We start from the raw sequence: 16043 nt of genomic DNA, 5'->3' as shown, positions 1-16043 counted from the left end.
ATGGATTAAAGAGATACACAACAGGCTTTACAGCAGGGTTAGGTCAAATATACTAGTATGCAGGAATGTTACAAACTACGTGTGTTTTAATGATGAGTACGTTTTGTGGCTGACCTCTTTTGACAGCTGTCAGAGGGTGTGACCTTTTTATGTTCTAGTACCCTGAGCTGTCGGCGTGAACCAATTTACTTTTTCCACTTAACCACTGACATGCTCTGACTGTTGAAATCTTTCTACAGTAGTGTGTGCGGCTGTCCTTTTTGTACTTGAATTTCTTGTCTGTTTCTCTCCCTGTCCCAACCTTTTCTTCGACTTGAATTTCTTGTCTGTTTCTCTCCCTGTCCCAACCTTTTCTTCCCATCTGTTGTTCATTGTCTCAACCCTTATCTCTCGCTCTCCGCATGTTTAACAGGAGATTGAGCAAAGGCTCCAGCAGCAGGCGGCCCTCTCCCCCAGCACGGCTCCGACTGTTCCCAACGTCGGCAAGGCTGAGACCATGATCCGACATCACGCCCTGCGTCAGGTAACGGGCCTACACTAAGAAACCTTAGAGACAAACCTTTATTTGTTGGTTGTTGTCAGACCTCAAAAGTTGTCCATTTTTTTTATATTGAAATGAGTCCTTGGCCCACCCCAATCTGTTGCGTAGATCCAGCTATATGCTTCAATCAACCATCTATAGGCCCCATTTAAATCTGGGGTGTGTCTGTAGCTTGCAGCGTTTGTAGACTGTACTCTGGCACAATATCATATTATATTTTAAATCGTTATGTTACCAAAACCATTTTGGTTGGACCGACATATCTGGAGGTCACTGATTTCCTCTACCTCTCTCTCACCCTCTGCTCCCTCAGGCTCCCCAGCCTCAGGCCTCCATGCAGCGGGGTCTCTCCAGCTCGGCGAGGGGCGTCCTCTCCAACTTCGCCCAGGCCTCCCAGCTCTCCGTGGCCAGCGGCCTGCTGGGGATGACTGGGAAGCAGCGCTGTGGAGGAGGTGGTGGTGGCGGAACTAGTGGCGGCGGTGGCAGCAGTCGGCTCCAGCATGATGGCCGCCGCCAGATCTACAACATCCCCGGTGGGTTTTTGAGAACCCCTTATGGTAACACTTCACTTAGGCCTAAAAGCCTGCAGATATAATGCCATTACATGTTAGAAGTCTGGTCCCTTCTGTATATACAATACATTTGGAAAGTATTCAGACCCCTTGACTTTTTCCAAGTTTTGTTACATTACAGCCTTATTCTAAAATTAATTTTAAAAATGTGTCTGTCAATCTACACACAATACCCCATAATGACAGGTTTTTAGACATTTTTGCTAATTTACATTGAACAAAAAAATATCACATTTTAAATAAGTATTCAGACCCTTTACTCTGTACTTTGTTGAAGCATCTTTTGCAGCGATTACAGCCTCCAGTCTTCTTGAATTTTAATGCTACAAGATTGGCACACCTTTTTTGGAGAGTTTCTCCTGTTCTTCTCTGCAGATCATCTTAAGCTCTGTCAGGTTGGATGGGGAGCGTTGCAGCACAGCTATTTTCAGGTCTTTCCAGAGGAGATAGATCGGGTTCAAGTCTGGCCTCTGGCTGGACCACTCAAGGACATTCCGAGACTTGTCCTGAAGCCACTCCTGCATTGTCTTGGCTGTGCTTGGGGTCGTTGTCCTGTTGGAAGGTGAACCTTCGCCACGTCTGGGGTCCTGAACGCTCTGGAGCAGGTTTCCATCAAGGACATCTCTGTACTTTGCTCCGTTCATCATTCCCTCGATCCTGACTAGTCTCCGAGTCCCTGCTGCTGAAAAACATCCCTACAGCGTGATGCTGCCACCACCATGCTTTACCTTAGGGGTGGTGCCAGGTTTCCTCCAGACGTGACGCTTGGCCTTCAGGCCAAAGAGTTCAATCTTGTTTTCATCAGACCAGAGAATCTTGTTTCTCATGGTCTGAGATTCCTTTAGGTTCTCCAAGCGGGTTGTCATGTGCCTTTTACGGAAGAGTGGCTTCCGTTGTCCTTCTGCAAGGTTATCTCATCACCACAGAGGAACTCTGGAGCTTTGTCAGTGACCACTGGGTTCTTGGTCATCACACTGACCAAGGCCCTTCTCCCCCGATTGCTCAGTTTGGCCAGGAGGCCAGCTCTAGGAACAGTCTTGGTGGTTCCAAACTTCTTCCATTTAAGAATGATGTAGGCCACTGTCTTCTTGGGGACCTTCAATGCTGCAGAACTGTTTTGGTACTCTTCCTCAGATCTGCGCCTCAACACAATCCTGTCTCTGAGCTCTACGGACAATTCCTTCAACCTCATGGCTTGGTTTTTGCTCTGACATGACCTTATATAGACAGGTGTGTGGCTTTCTAAATCATGTCCAATGCATTGAATTTACCACAGATGGACTCCAAGTTGTAGAAACATCTCAAGGATGATCAATGGAAACAGGATGCACCTGAGCTCAACTTCGAGTCTCCTAACAAATGGTCTGAATTTCGCTTTGTCATTATGGGGTATTGTGTGTAGATTAATGAGGAAATGTTTTTATTTAATCCATCCATTTTAAAATAAGACTAACGTAAAAAAAAATGTGGAGAAAGTCTGAATTCTTTCCGAATGGTCTGTATATAATTGGTCCCGTGTGGCTTGGTGCTTGCAAATGTCAGTGTTGTGAGTTTGATTCCCACAGGGGACCAGTATGAAAAAGTACAAACATGTTTGCACTCAATTCTGTAAGTCTCTCTCTCATGTCTGCTAAATGATTAAAATGTAATAAGCATGTGTAATGTGTTATTATAATAAGTTATGTTTCTCTATGTAGCAAATTTGAAACATTTTAAACTGCTCCCAAATGGCTTTTTAATTTAGTCACGATCATGATATGATAATATGGGGCTAATATGTGCTTATGACAAGTCTTAAAATGTATTATAAAAGCATTATAATGCATTTTACCTGAAGGTGTTGTCCAAATGGTTAGCATTCAAAGTAAGAGTGAGACACGATGGGCTTTACACATTTTTGCAAAGATGAGCATACATAAAAAAAGTATTATTGTCATAAAAATTGTCATACCTATGATTGTCTAACAAACATCTAATCTCTGGTCAGGTGGACAGCAGGGTTGGGGTTAATTAAACAATTTACATTCTATATAATTAAATTCCCTCTCCCTGAAAATTTGATTTTATTCCATTAAAATTCCAGGTCAGTCTTTGAATTCAGAGGGAATTCAAACCCTCTCAATTCCAATGTTAGGTTATTCAAAAAACAATAATTCCACAAATTCCAATTAAATTCCCTCAGGCTGATCATGTCACTGTTCAGACAGCCTAGCTATACTGGACATATAGAAATCCAAGTTGAAATCATTTGTAACAAATCCTGCAGTACATTTTTTGTATTGAGTGCATTAACTGTGAAATGTACAAATATATTACATTCAATTCCAAATATTTGTCTTACAATTTCAATTGAATTAGAAAATGTGTACAGTCAAATTCCATAATTTGAAGATTGTTGAAATTTGAATTTGAATTCAACGTAAGTAAATTAATTGGAAGTTTTACATTGGCGTTTCAAAGTCAATTGGAATTTACCCCATCCCTGGTGGACAAAACAGACACAGCAGACTCTGGAACATTGTGTTAATTTTTAAATAGGTTTTATTATTAAATGTGTTCCTCCTTCTTCCTCTCTCTCTTTTTCCTCTGTGTTTCTTCCTGCCCTTTTAACTTCCCTTTCCTTGTTCATTCTCTCAACCTCTTGTTTGAACTCTCTCGGTCTCTTTCTCTCCTTCTCTATTATTCTTGATCTATCTCTCTCTCTCTTGCTTTCTCCTTCTCTCCCAGGGTTGAACATTGCCTACCTGAACCAAGGAGGGGTCGGGGCCAACAAAGGCTCCAGCTTAGCGGACCGCCAGAGGGAGTACCTGTTGGACATGATCCCGCCACGCTCCATATCACAGTCCATCAACGGACAGAAATGAACCCCCCCTTGTCCCCACCCTCCCAATCCCCACCCCAAGGGCCACCTTCAACCCCCCCCACCATGTCCTCACAAAAAAAACTTGACCACCTCCCCCACCCCATTGCATGCAGTGCCTGTCCGTGTGCCTACCTAAACTAACCCATGAGAAACGACACAATCAGCCTGAGAAACGACACAATCAGCCAGACAAAAGACAACCAAACTGTCAGTGCATCTTCTCGACTTTCTTACTATAGCAAAAATTAATGCGAAGACTCAAATAATTTGTACTACTATTATTACTGTTGTTACTATTATTATTATTATGATTATTGTTACAGCTTCAGTTACTTATTAAGCTTTTCTATTGTTATTCTACGTAGAGCGCCTCACTTTCAATTCATACCCTTACTTTTATTTATTTTTGGGGGAGGGAGGGGGTACTGTTGCAGGGTTGCTTTAGGATATCTTTGTTTTTCTTTTCACATATAATTTTATTTTAGTTCCTCCCCTGCTACACTCCATATGTGCGGTTCTTTAATTTAAGATTTTTAAAGCATCAAAAGAGATGGGCATACCGCTATGTAAGAGAGAGATCATGCGGAATGAACCGGATCCACCTGGACACTGGTCCAATGACTGACTGCCCTGCTTTGAGTGGACCAGCAAAGATAATGGATCATAACCAGGAAGCACTATTAATATTTTTGTTTGACACAGTATTAATGGGAGCAAGGACAGGATCCACAAAGTGCGCACTAAGGTGTGGATAAATAGATAAACAAATCAATTAAATAAGCACAGGAAAGTACACCGGTGTTTGCGGAGAGAAAAAAATACATGCCGTGTCACCAGTTGAGGCCATGGCCTGCAGAGAGGAGGAGCGTGGCAGCCATTTTGGAGTCTGGCGTATCGTCCCATCTCGGTGCTCGGCACTGGCCTGAAAATGGGGTCATGAAAGCTGCACCCAACATCCCTCATTGCCCCTCAATGCCTCAAGTCCAGAGACTTCAACCCTTTCTAAACCCAACTTCCTTGTGGTACTGTGAGGGAAATGGTGAGGACTCGAGCTGGCGGTGGCACGTTTTTAGTTTTCTTGTTGTTGTTGTAGGGTTTCTTGATTGTCGTTTTTTGTTTTTTGCGGCGTCTCTAGAAAAGGCTGCGTATCTCAGAGGTACTTGCCCCAGGAGACGATAATTATCAAAAAATTGTGAACAGATTGAAACTATTCAAATATCTATATGGATTATGTATCGATGACAAGCTTGAGAGAAAGGAGACTGATATGGATTTATCTTTAAAATGGGAGAGACGTGGATCAATCATCGTGTTCAGGCAATGCACACGAGATGCCTCATTCTCGAGGAGCACTTTTCTTATTATGAATAAAATAAAGAAATTTTAAAAAACGTTTAAAAAGAGAATAAGAATGTTACAATTCACAGGTCCCCCAAGGTGCGGATGTCATCTGATTGTCTACAAGAGAGTCGGGAGAGACCATTGTCCAGAGTGTGGACTGTATCAGATGACTTTCAATTGGTTAACCCTCTTACTTTTTTCAATGATTTGAACAAGTTTGTTAACACTGGCAGTGACAAGTGATTTTGTCCATTTTTGCCCCCCATTGACCTTTGGGACGTCGGTCATATGAGCATGGTCTCACACGCCTGTCAACACTTACCACTGCCACGTACATTTCACCAGCAGCACTTTCTGTGTTTGTTTGTTTTTCGGTTTGGCTTTGAAGTCCCGTAGACTCGCTAAGCCAAGTTTGCTACAGGTCATAAAATACATTTAAAGCAGTGTTCAGTCAATGTGCAGTATTTCTCAGAGGTAGACCAGCGGATCTTCAATTCATTTGGGGTTTGTCTGGCTGGCATAGGAACTAAGTATTTACATGTGCGTCCATGTAGAAGCTATAAGGGGTTTATGGCTAGTGTTGGAAAGATCAGACAGGACTTTTAGTTTGTGCTAGGTTCAACGTCACAGATTTCAGTCTTTTAAAGGATTGTTGAATTATTTACTGCTGTAACTGCTATAAACCATATTTTCAATCTTACCTCTCACTGTATCAGGAATTTAGGTCAACTGTTGAATGACATAGAAAATGTGCATCTGTAGGCCAATGGCTCAACAGCGTATTATGTCAGTATCTGGTCAAGTAGGTTGCAGAATCAGGGGTTATAGGGCACATCACCATCCTGATGGCCATAGAAAGACTTAAGTAAAGCCAAAGGACCATGGAAAGATCCATGGCAACACTGCAATAATATTGGCACTTAAAAATATCTCACCTGTATTGTTCACTGGCCTCAAAGAGTTGTGGAATTTGGGGTTTGTCATCCTCTTACACGCTGACAACCTGTAAGGTTTGGCTGAGAGATTATGGCATTACAAACACTGTTCGAGTGGAAGCTTTGAGGAGCTGAACCAATCAAGATGGATTCTTTGAAATGGAGTAATCAACTGATTAGATCAATCTCATGATATGTAACTCTCTACTATCATTAGGTGTGCACAGTTTAGCAGGCCTGACATGACAGGTTTACATTAAATTGGGTGCAAGCTCTGCACACTAGATACAGATTTTGTGTATCAAGTGAAGTGTATCAAGTGCACTCATGCAGTGGCCTATGAAATCTCAAGTCCCTTTTCCTAGTTCTCGTAAGTTATTTATACTGAACACACACCAAGTCATTTATGAAACTACCTTTTGGTTTGATTGGCAGGTGCAATATATAGATGTGAATGGAAGTTTACATTCAGAAGAGATTTGTTTTTGTTGCTTATACAATTGTCAATCAATTCCCTCTTTTGTGGTTGGCTAGAATAGGATGTCATGACTTTTTTTTATATCGGGGTACATTTTCTTTCCCATCCCCTCATGTTTGATTCGGCTGTCTCATTTTTCTATGTCCTTTTGCTATGAAGCTGGACTTGTATATTGAAGCTCCTTTCTCTCTTGTTCTCTCTTGCAGACTAATAGACACATCCACACACCTTTTGTAATTTCAACCACAATCTTTTTTTGAAATGTCAACTGTTTTAGGGTTTTTAAATGTCCTATTTCTGATGTCTCAATTAAGTATTTTTGTTTTGTTTGTTATGTTTTACGTTTTCAAGAAAAAAAATCCAATTTAATCAAACATTTTATTGACTGAAATAAAAATTACATATTTGCTATGTCAGAACTAATAATGACTTAATGTACATAAGCTTTTTTTTCACACTTCAATAAAAAAATAAATGGTATATTGTGTAGAAAAGCAAACAAAAAGCCATGAATATAGTGAAAGTTGTCATTTTGTTTTGTGATCACTGTATTATTGTGTAACAAATGTGCAAAATGTATGGGATTATTATTATTGTTTCTTTTAGACACATTTTATCCCTGAATGTATGTTTTTTTTTAAATATATATATAAAAAAAATGTTGTAGTGTTTGCCGGAAAAGTGATCATTGTTCGGATGGAGTTTGAATCCATTCCACAGGCTTTGAGCTTGAAGAATGTCAGGTTCACGTATGTTTGTTGTATGTATGTTCTATTAGAAACTCAACACTGTTCAGTGTATTTCTTACTTTGGATGTACCCATGCAGACTTAATTTGTTAAGTAGGACGTGGCATGATCAAACCACTGACAGACAGTATTACCCCGGAGGAGTCATCAAATCCACAGATCTCACTCCGAAACAGATCTCACTCCGAAACAGCTCTCTGTGTTTTGTTGATTTCAATTTCTGTATTAAACTACAGGGCTAACCATGTCTGAAATGACAGGTATAAAAATTACATTTCCTTTTCTTTCTTCCATATGAAAATATGCTCATGTTTTCCATTGGAAAATATAAATTGAATTAAAGTCAAATGTTTTTATTTGTTTTTACCTTTTTAAAATCTAATGTACTAGAAGCTGTTGGAGATGAGAGAAATCTTGCCCTTATCACCTTTGTTCTGGTCAACATTTGTTTTGGGGGAATTATCATGTTTCAAACTGACTCCCATATAAGTGAGTTCAAGAATAGGGTTATGTATAAAACATTCTAAGGCAGATAAAGCTGCCCATCAAGACAGTGTCATAGTTATGGGGTGTACTAATTGGGATGTTATTCTTATGGAGGATTGATCACATTTCCTGGCTAAACAAATGTATTATGTTATTTTATTGGTATCTTTTAATGTACTCTTGGCATATTAGTTATTGTTGGAAATACAGGGAACTTTTGAAGGGGGGGTGTATTCATTGCAAATAATTTTCTACATTTTCAAGGGAATATGCTGAAGTTTTTCTTTTATACATGTAAAATGAACTGCAATTCCTCAGTTTAAACATTGCATAATGTTGATGTTGTAAATTACATTTGTGAGAAAAAAAATGTCATGGAGTCATTATCAATCTGTATCAATTGAATGGACATCTGGGGAATGGGTGAAAAGAGAATTCATTTTTATCCTAGAAAATAAATCCCTTTTTGTTTTTTATTTCAAATATAAATCCTGACCTTTTGCACATACTTGATATTTAACTGTCTTCAAAGAAAAATTTAAATAAAAAATATTAATGCTGTTTGAATACTGCCAGTTGATTAATAACGATTATGCATTGACTGAAAAAATAAGCTAATTTTGGAGGAAATAACTTTGTAATATTTATCTCTTGCAAGCTATGTTTAATAAAGGATGGAACGATTTACTTCTGGATTTTATGACTTGTTTTCTACAAAAACATTGATTTCCTGTGAAGTCTATAGGGGTAGATGTGTAAAGTAATAATTTGGCATTTTACATGCCATATAAGAGGCTAACCTTATCAGCAACACAAGCACAAAGCTTACCTGCAAATATAAAATGCACTCCAAACTAAACACAACACACCTGATTAAGAGGAGTTGGGTTAAATGCGGAAGAGGATTTCGGTTGAATGCATTTAGTTGTGCAACTGACTAGATTTCCATCCTTCCCCCTTTCCGTCAGTTTCTTACTCAAACAATCCCAAATCTTAAAACGTAAGGTATAATAGTGCTGCATGGCGGCAGTGGGGAGCACGAATATGTTGTGAGCCGTTTTTCCTTATAGCTCAGACAGAATAATTAATAAATGAACAACTGCTACAAAACGCTACCACATTTTTTTTTGTGGGGAAACTGTATTATGCTAGATTAAAGTAACAATTTATTATTTTAGTACAGACAGTAGGGTGGAACTATTGCGCACAGAATGTGTTTCCTGAGACATTCAATGCCGACGGAATACACGTGGACTCCAGTTGAAAACATCCGGCTGTCTGTGCACGTGTGGGCATACTCGGAAATCAATTTTCATATTCTAAGGTATAATAAGCTATGTATGTGTCAAGAGGAAAAACAACATACGTATTATAACCTGCACTGTAGTTTATTAGAACGCTCAGCCTGCAAGCGTAATCGTCAGCTAGCAAACGTTGGCTACATCGCTATCAAGCCAGCGGTTTGGGCTCTGCAGACTGCAGCATTTCTAACGTTACTACTAAGTTAGCTAGCCATTCAAGATATTTGGTTTTGGGGGAAAAAAATAAGACATTTGGGTTGGATTCTGTTGGGCTTGGTTTTTATACTGTACGTTTCAGGGCTTGGCTCTATATTTTACGATCTCAACGGACACATTGTAGGTACGTGAAAACGTATAAGGTCATAGAACAGCTGCGAAACATAGCTTGCTTGAATGCCAGACAATAGTAGCTAGCAGGCTATGCAAACAAGCACAATGCTGCACTGGAGAGGTCACTGGCCGGCAGTTCAAATATCATAGCTAACTACTGTAGCTATATATTTTGCTTGCTAAAGATTTGGTGTAATCATGTGTGATATTAACTTTCCAGATTCCAAAACGATACAGGAGAGTCAGTAGGGCCACGGTGAAGTGCGATAGCTAGCTAGCTTTCTTATTTTGTATGGACTTCCATGCTGTAATTGAGTGCTAGCTACCTAACGAACGGTATCTACCCAAAGTTAGCTAGTTAATGTTACTAGTTATCTGTAAACAAACGTAAATTGGGTACCTAGTGTTGGGAGCCCACTCCCAAATGCGAGTTAGATATCCATAATACTGGTTGCTATGTGTATTTGTTTGGCTACCTCTATTTGATTTTTTTTTCTCCCACGATTCTTTCAGCATTTAGCAACATACCCATCCCCATGGCTGGAAGAGGCAGGGGTCGTGGAAGGGGACAGATGACCTTCAACCTGGAGGATGTGGGCATAGGAAGGGGGGACAGCCTGCCCCCCACCACCTTTAAGCCCTCACCCCTCTTCCCTGTGAGTGTGCACATGGAGTCAGGGCTTGTAACTCAGTCTGGACTCACCTTGCCACAATTGCTTATAGTGCTCTTTAGCATCACAAAATTAAAATAATGACTTATCTAATATTGCTAGTAATGTAATGCGTAAATGTTTTCTTTTTCTCTTCAAGGCAATTTTCTCTCTGAGGTACATGTACAGTATGATTTGTATGGACAATGTCTGGTTTAGACACATTATATAGCCTACCATCCGTTAAACAGTTTGCAGTATTATTAAATACTGTATAGTAATTTAAATCTAGTAACATGTTTGCTTAGTGCTAGTGTTGTGGTGCAATAGCAACCCAGTCTCCTGATCTGTTCCCTCTCCTTAACCTCAGCCCATGCCAGTCCAGCCTGTGCCCCTGCAGACAGGTGAGGAGGTGGAGTACATGCTTGCTCTGAAACAGGAGCTGAGGGCCGCCACCAAGACCCTGCCTTTCTACATCAGACGGGCTGCTCCCAAAAGAGGTAGAGTAAATGGCAATATCAGGATGATTTCAGCAACAACTAAGCGTGAGGCTAAACTGATCTGCCGTTTTGGTCCGATAGTTATCATGTTGTAGCAATTGAAGTGCACATGCACAGATACTCTGATATTCGGTGAGTACATCGTCTTATATTGCGCTCAACTGTGGTGCTGCTCGTGGCAACGTCATATCGCAGAGTCTCAGTTTAAGGGGTGGAGAAATCATAGAATGTTATTAACCATGATTGAGCTAGCTTCCAAAGTTGTGTGGTTAATATTATTGGTAAACTTTGAAAGAATGTTGCAAGCATTTGTTACGTCATTGGTGTGAATGAAGTGAAAGTTTTTTTTGTCATAATTAAATAGGCTTCCCAAAGATTATATAATTGCTGTAATTAGTAGCCTGATTAACATGTCAACCAGATTGTAAGGGCAAAGCATGTAAATATTTAAATCAAACTGTTCTATTAGAGCATTCACAATAATCATATTGTTGAATGCTTGTAAAAAAGTACCCAGTTATGGCGGCTGTTATGTCAGACAATGGTATGGTATAGAAGGTTTTGTAGTTGTGTTCTACAATTTTCCCTGGTTGGTATTATATGAATAGGAAATTTAGTTATAATCTTGCTGCTGTTTCCCATGTAGATGTCGATCGCTACTCTGATAAGTACCAGAGCGGAGAGCCCAAGGACAGCACCATCGAGTGGAGCCCAGGTGAGTGATGATTGGCTGGGGCTGGTTTGTGGAATTACAGGCTGTAAGAATCTGCACTCAACTGATCACAGAACAGTTGTCTCTTTTATAAACTCTTTTGTTCCCTGTACTACTTTCCTACTGCTAGTATTCTTCAGTGGCACCCCTAGCCTAGCCAGACTGGGTCAGTCCTATTTCTGGTATTTTCTTTTGATGCAGTTTTGGTATATGTCCAGCTGATGGTGCCAGACAGTCAATTTCTTGTCTGAACTAATCTGAATTCTAATCTTGTGCTGTGGTGTCATTATTCCTCATACTTTGAATGTGATGCATTTCTGGTGTGTTTTATGCAATGTGTATTTTCTATGGTAACGTGTTTCTCTTTTTTATGGTTCTGTTTCAGACTGGAGCAGATTGCCTAAAGAGCTTTGCGTTAAAGTGAGAGAACCTCGGGGTAAAAGTGAGTGCTTTATCTCAAGGACTTGTGTGTGGAAAGCCATGTATTGTTTTCAATTGAGATTTTTTTTCTCAGATACTCAGTGAAATTTAATTTACTTATTTGCTTAGCTAATTACTTTGGTTTTTGAATTCCTTGTGAGACATATGCTAGAGAGCATTTGGATGATCCAGAAGAAGATTGGGAGAATGTCATATGGTCAGATGAAACCAAAATATAACTTTTTGGTAAAAACTGAACTCGTCGTGTTTGGAGGACAAAGAATGCTGAGTTGCATCCAAAGAACACCATACCTACTGTGAAGCATGGGGGTGGAAACATCATGCTTTGGGGCTGTTTTTCTGCAAAGGGACAAGGACGACTGATCCGTGTAAAGGAAAGAATGAATGGGGCCATGTAATCGTGAGATTTTGAGTGAAAACCTCCTTCCATCAGCAAGGGCATTGAAGATGAAACGTGGCTGGGTCTTTCAGCATGACAATGATCCCAAACACACCGCCCGGGCAACAAAGGAGTGGCTTCGTAAGAAGCATTTCAAGGTCCTGGAGTGGCCGAGCCAGTCTCCAGATCTCAACCCCATAGAAAATCTTTGGAATGAGTTGAAAGTCCGTGTTGCCCAGCAACAGCCCCAAAACATCACTGCTCTAGAGGAGATCTGCATGGAGGAATGGGCCAAATACCAGCAACAGTGTGTGAAAACCTTGTAAAGACTTACAGAAAACGTTTGACCTCTGTCATTGCCAACAAAGGGTATATAACAAAGTATTGAGATAAACTTTTGTTATTGACCAAATACTTATTTTCCACCATAATTTGCAAATAAACAAATAAAAAATCCTACAATGTGATTTTCTGGATTTTTTTTTTCTCATTTTGTCTGTCATAGTTGAAGTGCACCTATGATGAAAATTACAGGCCTCTCTCATCTTTTTAAGTGGGAGAATTTGCACAGTTGGTGGCTGACTAAATACTTTTTTTGCCCCACTGTATACACGAACACATACAGTACCAGTCAAAAGTTTGGACACACCTGCTCATTCAAGGGGTTTTCTTTATTTTTGCTCTTTTCTACATTGTAGAACAACACATGGAATCATGTTTTTTGCTCAGTTTAGTTACGGCCATGCTTCTGTCCTGCTCCATTTGTTGCCACGTCAGTTCTGCTTTTTTTATTTACTTACTTTTAAGCTAACCTTCATGTTCCATTCTTGTCTTCTAGGACCCACACCTCAAGTTAAACGGACAAAGAAACCTCTTGTAGGAAAAGAGGAGATTCTCACCAAGCTAGAGGTAGGATATTACAGAAACGACTAATCTTTCTTCAAAAGGAGACTAGAGATCAGAAATACAAACCTTTTAGTTACTCCTAATTAGGGGCTAATATGCATGTACCCTGCCCTGGTTTTGATGTTTCTTGGAAACACACTCTTCAGACTCTTGAAAAGAAAGAAGAGGCGGTGAACTCTGAGGAAGAGCAGGACGAGGAGAAAAAGAAGACGAACGAGGAAGAAGAACAGGCAGATGAAGAGGACTATGAGGAAGACTTTGAAGAGGTAAGGGGTAATGGCGACTGATGAGGTCTGTTACATTTTATATCTTGTTCCGCTTTGAATCTGATTGTTATGGTCAGATATTTAGTCGTAAAAAAATGTGTGAAATGCCAGTGAAGATAATGGTTGGTGAGTAAAGCTAATGCTAACAACGCTAATTTATCGTAATAGCTACTCAAAAGCTATTTACAAAATAAAAAAGGTGCATAAATGGTGTCTAAGGTGTGTTTAGGCTCTGTAAAATCCTCACCTTCTAATCACAAGTTTGTTAGCTGGTAACAGCCATCTTTTGGTCAATAAAAGATGAAAATAAAGATATTGCCGGGCACATTGGCCAACAGCTAATACCCTGATGAGATGCATATCTTCTGTAAGTCACCATGGCTATGCATGGAGATTGGTTCAGGTTGTCCTTTTTAATCTTCTGTCCGCTCTTCATGTCTGTCTTGAACTAGCGCTCTAGCTAGCGAACTTGCCACATTCTATCAACTGGGTCCGGCCTTCAAAGTTTCCCGTGCCATTGAGTTTGTGACAGACACATCTGTATTTATGCAGGCCATACGTTTTCTACGGTGTTTTGCTAGATTAATCTCCCCAAAAGAATACTGACAGAAATGTTATACAAGTTCACAAAGGAGGAATATTGAGATGAAGTAAAGATGCCTTCTTCCTCTAATGTATGGTTGGATAGCTATGTCAAACATGCTAAAAACAGCGCTAATCAAACTAGCTAGCTACTATACTAAGGAGCCACAGACAAGTGGAAAAATGAAAAAGATGTTGACAAGCCAGTGGACCGGGGAGCCATTGTTCACTTGGTAGGCTATCATTCCTCCTTGCATAGCTCAATAATCATCATCATCTGTGTTCCAGGATACCGACTATATCATGTCTTACTTTGACAATGGAGAGGAGTTTGGAGGGGACAGTGATGACAACATGGACGAAGCCACTTACTGAGAGACCGTAAGAGTGTTGATAACACTGAATAGACAAAAAGAGACGGCCTTGAGTTATCCTCCCTGCGGACATAGTTACAGTATTCTAATTACTTGTGGAGTCATTGGCCATGGGAAGAAAGACATTGACCGGTATAGTCTAAAACATGGAAAGAACAATATGCTGCTATGTGATAACCTCGATCCAAGACATGGAAGATGGTGACTGCTGGTGAAAACAGTGGCTCAATGTAGACATCTAGAGAGAATAGTCAGACATTTTCTTATTGTGTGTGGTGATTTAAAGTGCCAAAGATCCTAACTAATCATGCTGACTGTTCCCCTTTCTTCAGCTATGTTGAGGTAGTAATGGGAGCTGAAGTATTTACAGGATATTGATGCCTTTTATAAGTTTAACGGATTTGATGGTTTTAATTAACACGTACAATTGCAGCAGTCTATGGTTTTTAAAGTAAAGACGTGTTTTAGAGGTATTTTAGCTTTTGTAATTCCTTGGTGTACGTCTCTTTTAAGTGTATACGACAATCAAATGTTGGCTAAGACATTGAAAACAATAGTTGCAATCCCAAAAAAATGGTGTGTAATTCTTTTAAAATAATTTTTTCCTGTAATGTCAAATTATGTTATGCAAGTTGACAATTTGAAATTGTTGAATTTGAGTCTAAATACATTTTATAGCTCCAGAGTAAATATTTGTATCAACTAACCAGCAGATGGCATATTACTCCAAGGTAAATCAGGTGTGGTGTATTTTCACTGTGTGTAGTTGGTAGGTTATGCAGTTGACAAAAAAAGTTATTCACCATTGCCAATTTAAAAGGAGCAGGGATGGAATTGGGTGTGAACGTGTGTAAACTCATGACATGTTAAAAGTGTTTTTTCAGCCAACTTCCTGGTAATTTATAGTGGTGAGCTCCTAGAATGTTTTTTTACTGTTTTTTTTATTCTACCCGTTGAAGGGAGTGATCCTCCATTTCCTTGAACAGCGTTTAACATCCTGCCGTCCAAGGTGAAAAGACAACCCTTTAAATGTAAGCCTAGTCTAGGGCAGAAAGTTTACATTGCGTGACTAGCTTTGAAAAACATGCTTCTTTTTTTTACTCTGAATATCAGCCCTGTAAGACTTATGCTTTTTAACCATTTGATTTTGAGAAATTCTATATCTAAACAACATCAATCACACTCAAACGAGGTGGGTAGCCTCAAGGTTAAAGCGTTGGGCCAGTAACTGAAAGGTCACTGGTTTGAATCTCAAGGCAGACAAGGCGAAAAATCTGACTCATTGCCCTTGAGCAAGGCACTTGACCCTAATTGCTCTAGGGGCACTAGAAAATAGTGACCCACTCCCTGCGGGTGACTCAGGGGGGAGTTGGGATATGCAAATAACACACTTGTGAGTAACAACAAATATAATCACCCCACAAATAATAATTATTATTTAAAAAAGTGCATTATGCACTTGTGTGATTCATTATCATCCTCACACAGCCTGCTAGACCTGATCCAGACTAGCCTACTGCAGGTGAACTCCATCTCCTCTGCTGCTAGGTGTAAGTCAAGGTGGTCTACCAAATGCCAAAGTTTTTCTTTGGTATTTGTGTTTAAGCCAAAGCACTTGTCACGTCATGCACGTATGCA

The 16043-nt window shown here is 39.9% G+C and overlaps 2 protein-coding genes across 5 annotated transcripts in view; both read left to right on the top strand.

Annotated features, from left to right (window-relative positions):
- The window catches only part of LOC112229694 (transcriptional repressor p66-beta), a 41858-nt gene extending 33207 nt beyond the window's left edge, over window positions 1–8651 (top strand). Inside the window, exons 9-11 of one of the 2 annotated variants that reach the window (XM_024395669.2) lie at window positions 413–523; window positions 855–1098; window positions 3841–8651. In XM_024395669.2, coding sequence (XP_024251437.1) covers window positions 413–523; window positions 855–1098; window positions 3841–3977 — 492 coding nt within the window. In that variant the 3' untranslated portion in view covers window positions 3978–8651. The remainder of the gene's footprint in view (window positions 1–412; window positions 524–854; window positions 1099–3840) is intronic. The other variant, XM_024395670.2, reaches the window with a different exon arrangement.
- Window positions 8652–9008: 357 nt separating this feature from the next.
- Window positions 9009–15111, top strand: LOC112229705 (DNA-directed RNA polymerase III subunit RPC7-like). 3 transcript variants are annotated; one of them, XM_024395690.2, is made up of 8 exons: window positions 9009–9288; window positions 10109–10251; window positions 10616–10745; window positions 11392–11460; window positions 11843–11899; window positions 13116–13186; window positions 13330–13449; window positions 14320–15111. In XM_024395690.2, the coding sequence occupies exons 2-8, from the start codon at window positions 10132–10134 to the stop codon at window positions 14404–14406; spliced, it is 654 nt and encodes a 217-aa protein (XP_024251458.1). In that variant the 5' UTR covers window positions 9009–9288; window positions 10109–10131; the 3' UTR covers window positions 14407–15111. The 3 variants fall into 3 exon arrangements, with proteins under 3 accessions (XP_024251458.1, XP_024251459.1, XP_024251460.1); XM_024395691.2 differs by lacking the exon at window positions 9009–9288 and adding an exon at window positions 9318–9605; XM_024395692.2 differs by lacking the exon at window positions 9009–9288 and adding an exon at window positions 10406–10422 and having other exon boundaries at window positions 10113–10251.
- The last annotated feature ends 932 nt before the right edge of the window (window positions 15112–16043 follow it).

The sequence above is a fragment of the Oncorhynchus tshawytscha genome, linkage group LG31 (genome assembly GCF_018296145.1).
Source record: "Oncorhynchus tshawytscha isolate Ot180627B linkage group LG31, Otsh_v2.0, whole genome shotgun sequence".
NCBI lineage: Eukaryota > Metazoa > Chordata > Actinopteri > Salmoniformes > Salmonidae > Oncorhynchus > Oncorhynchus tshawytscha.
Note: the sequence above shows the minus strand (reverse complement) of the source record. Positions and strands in the feature narration are given on the sequence as shown.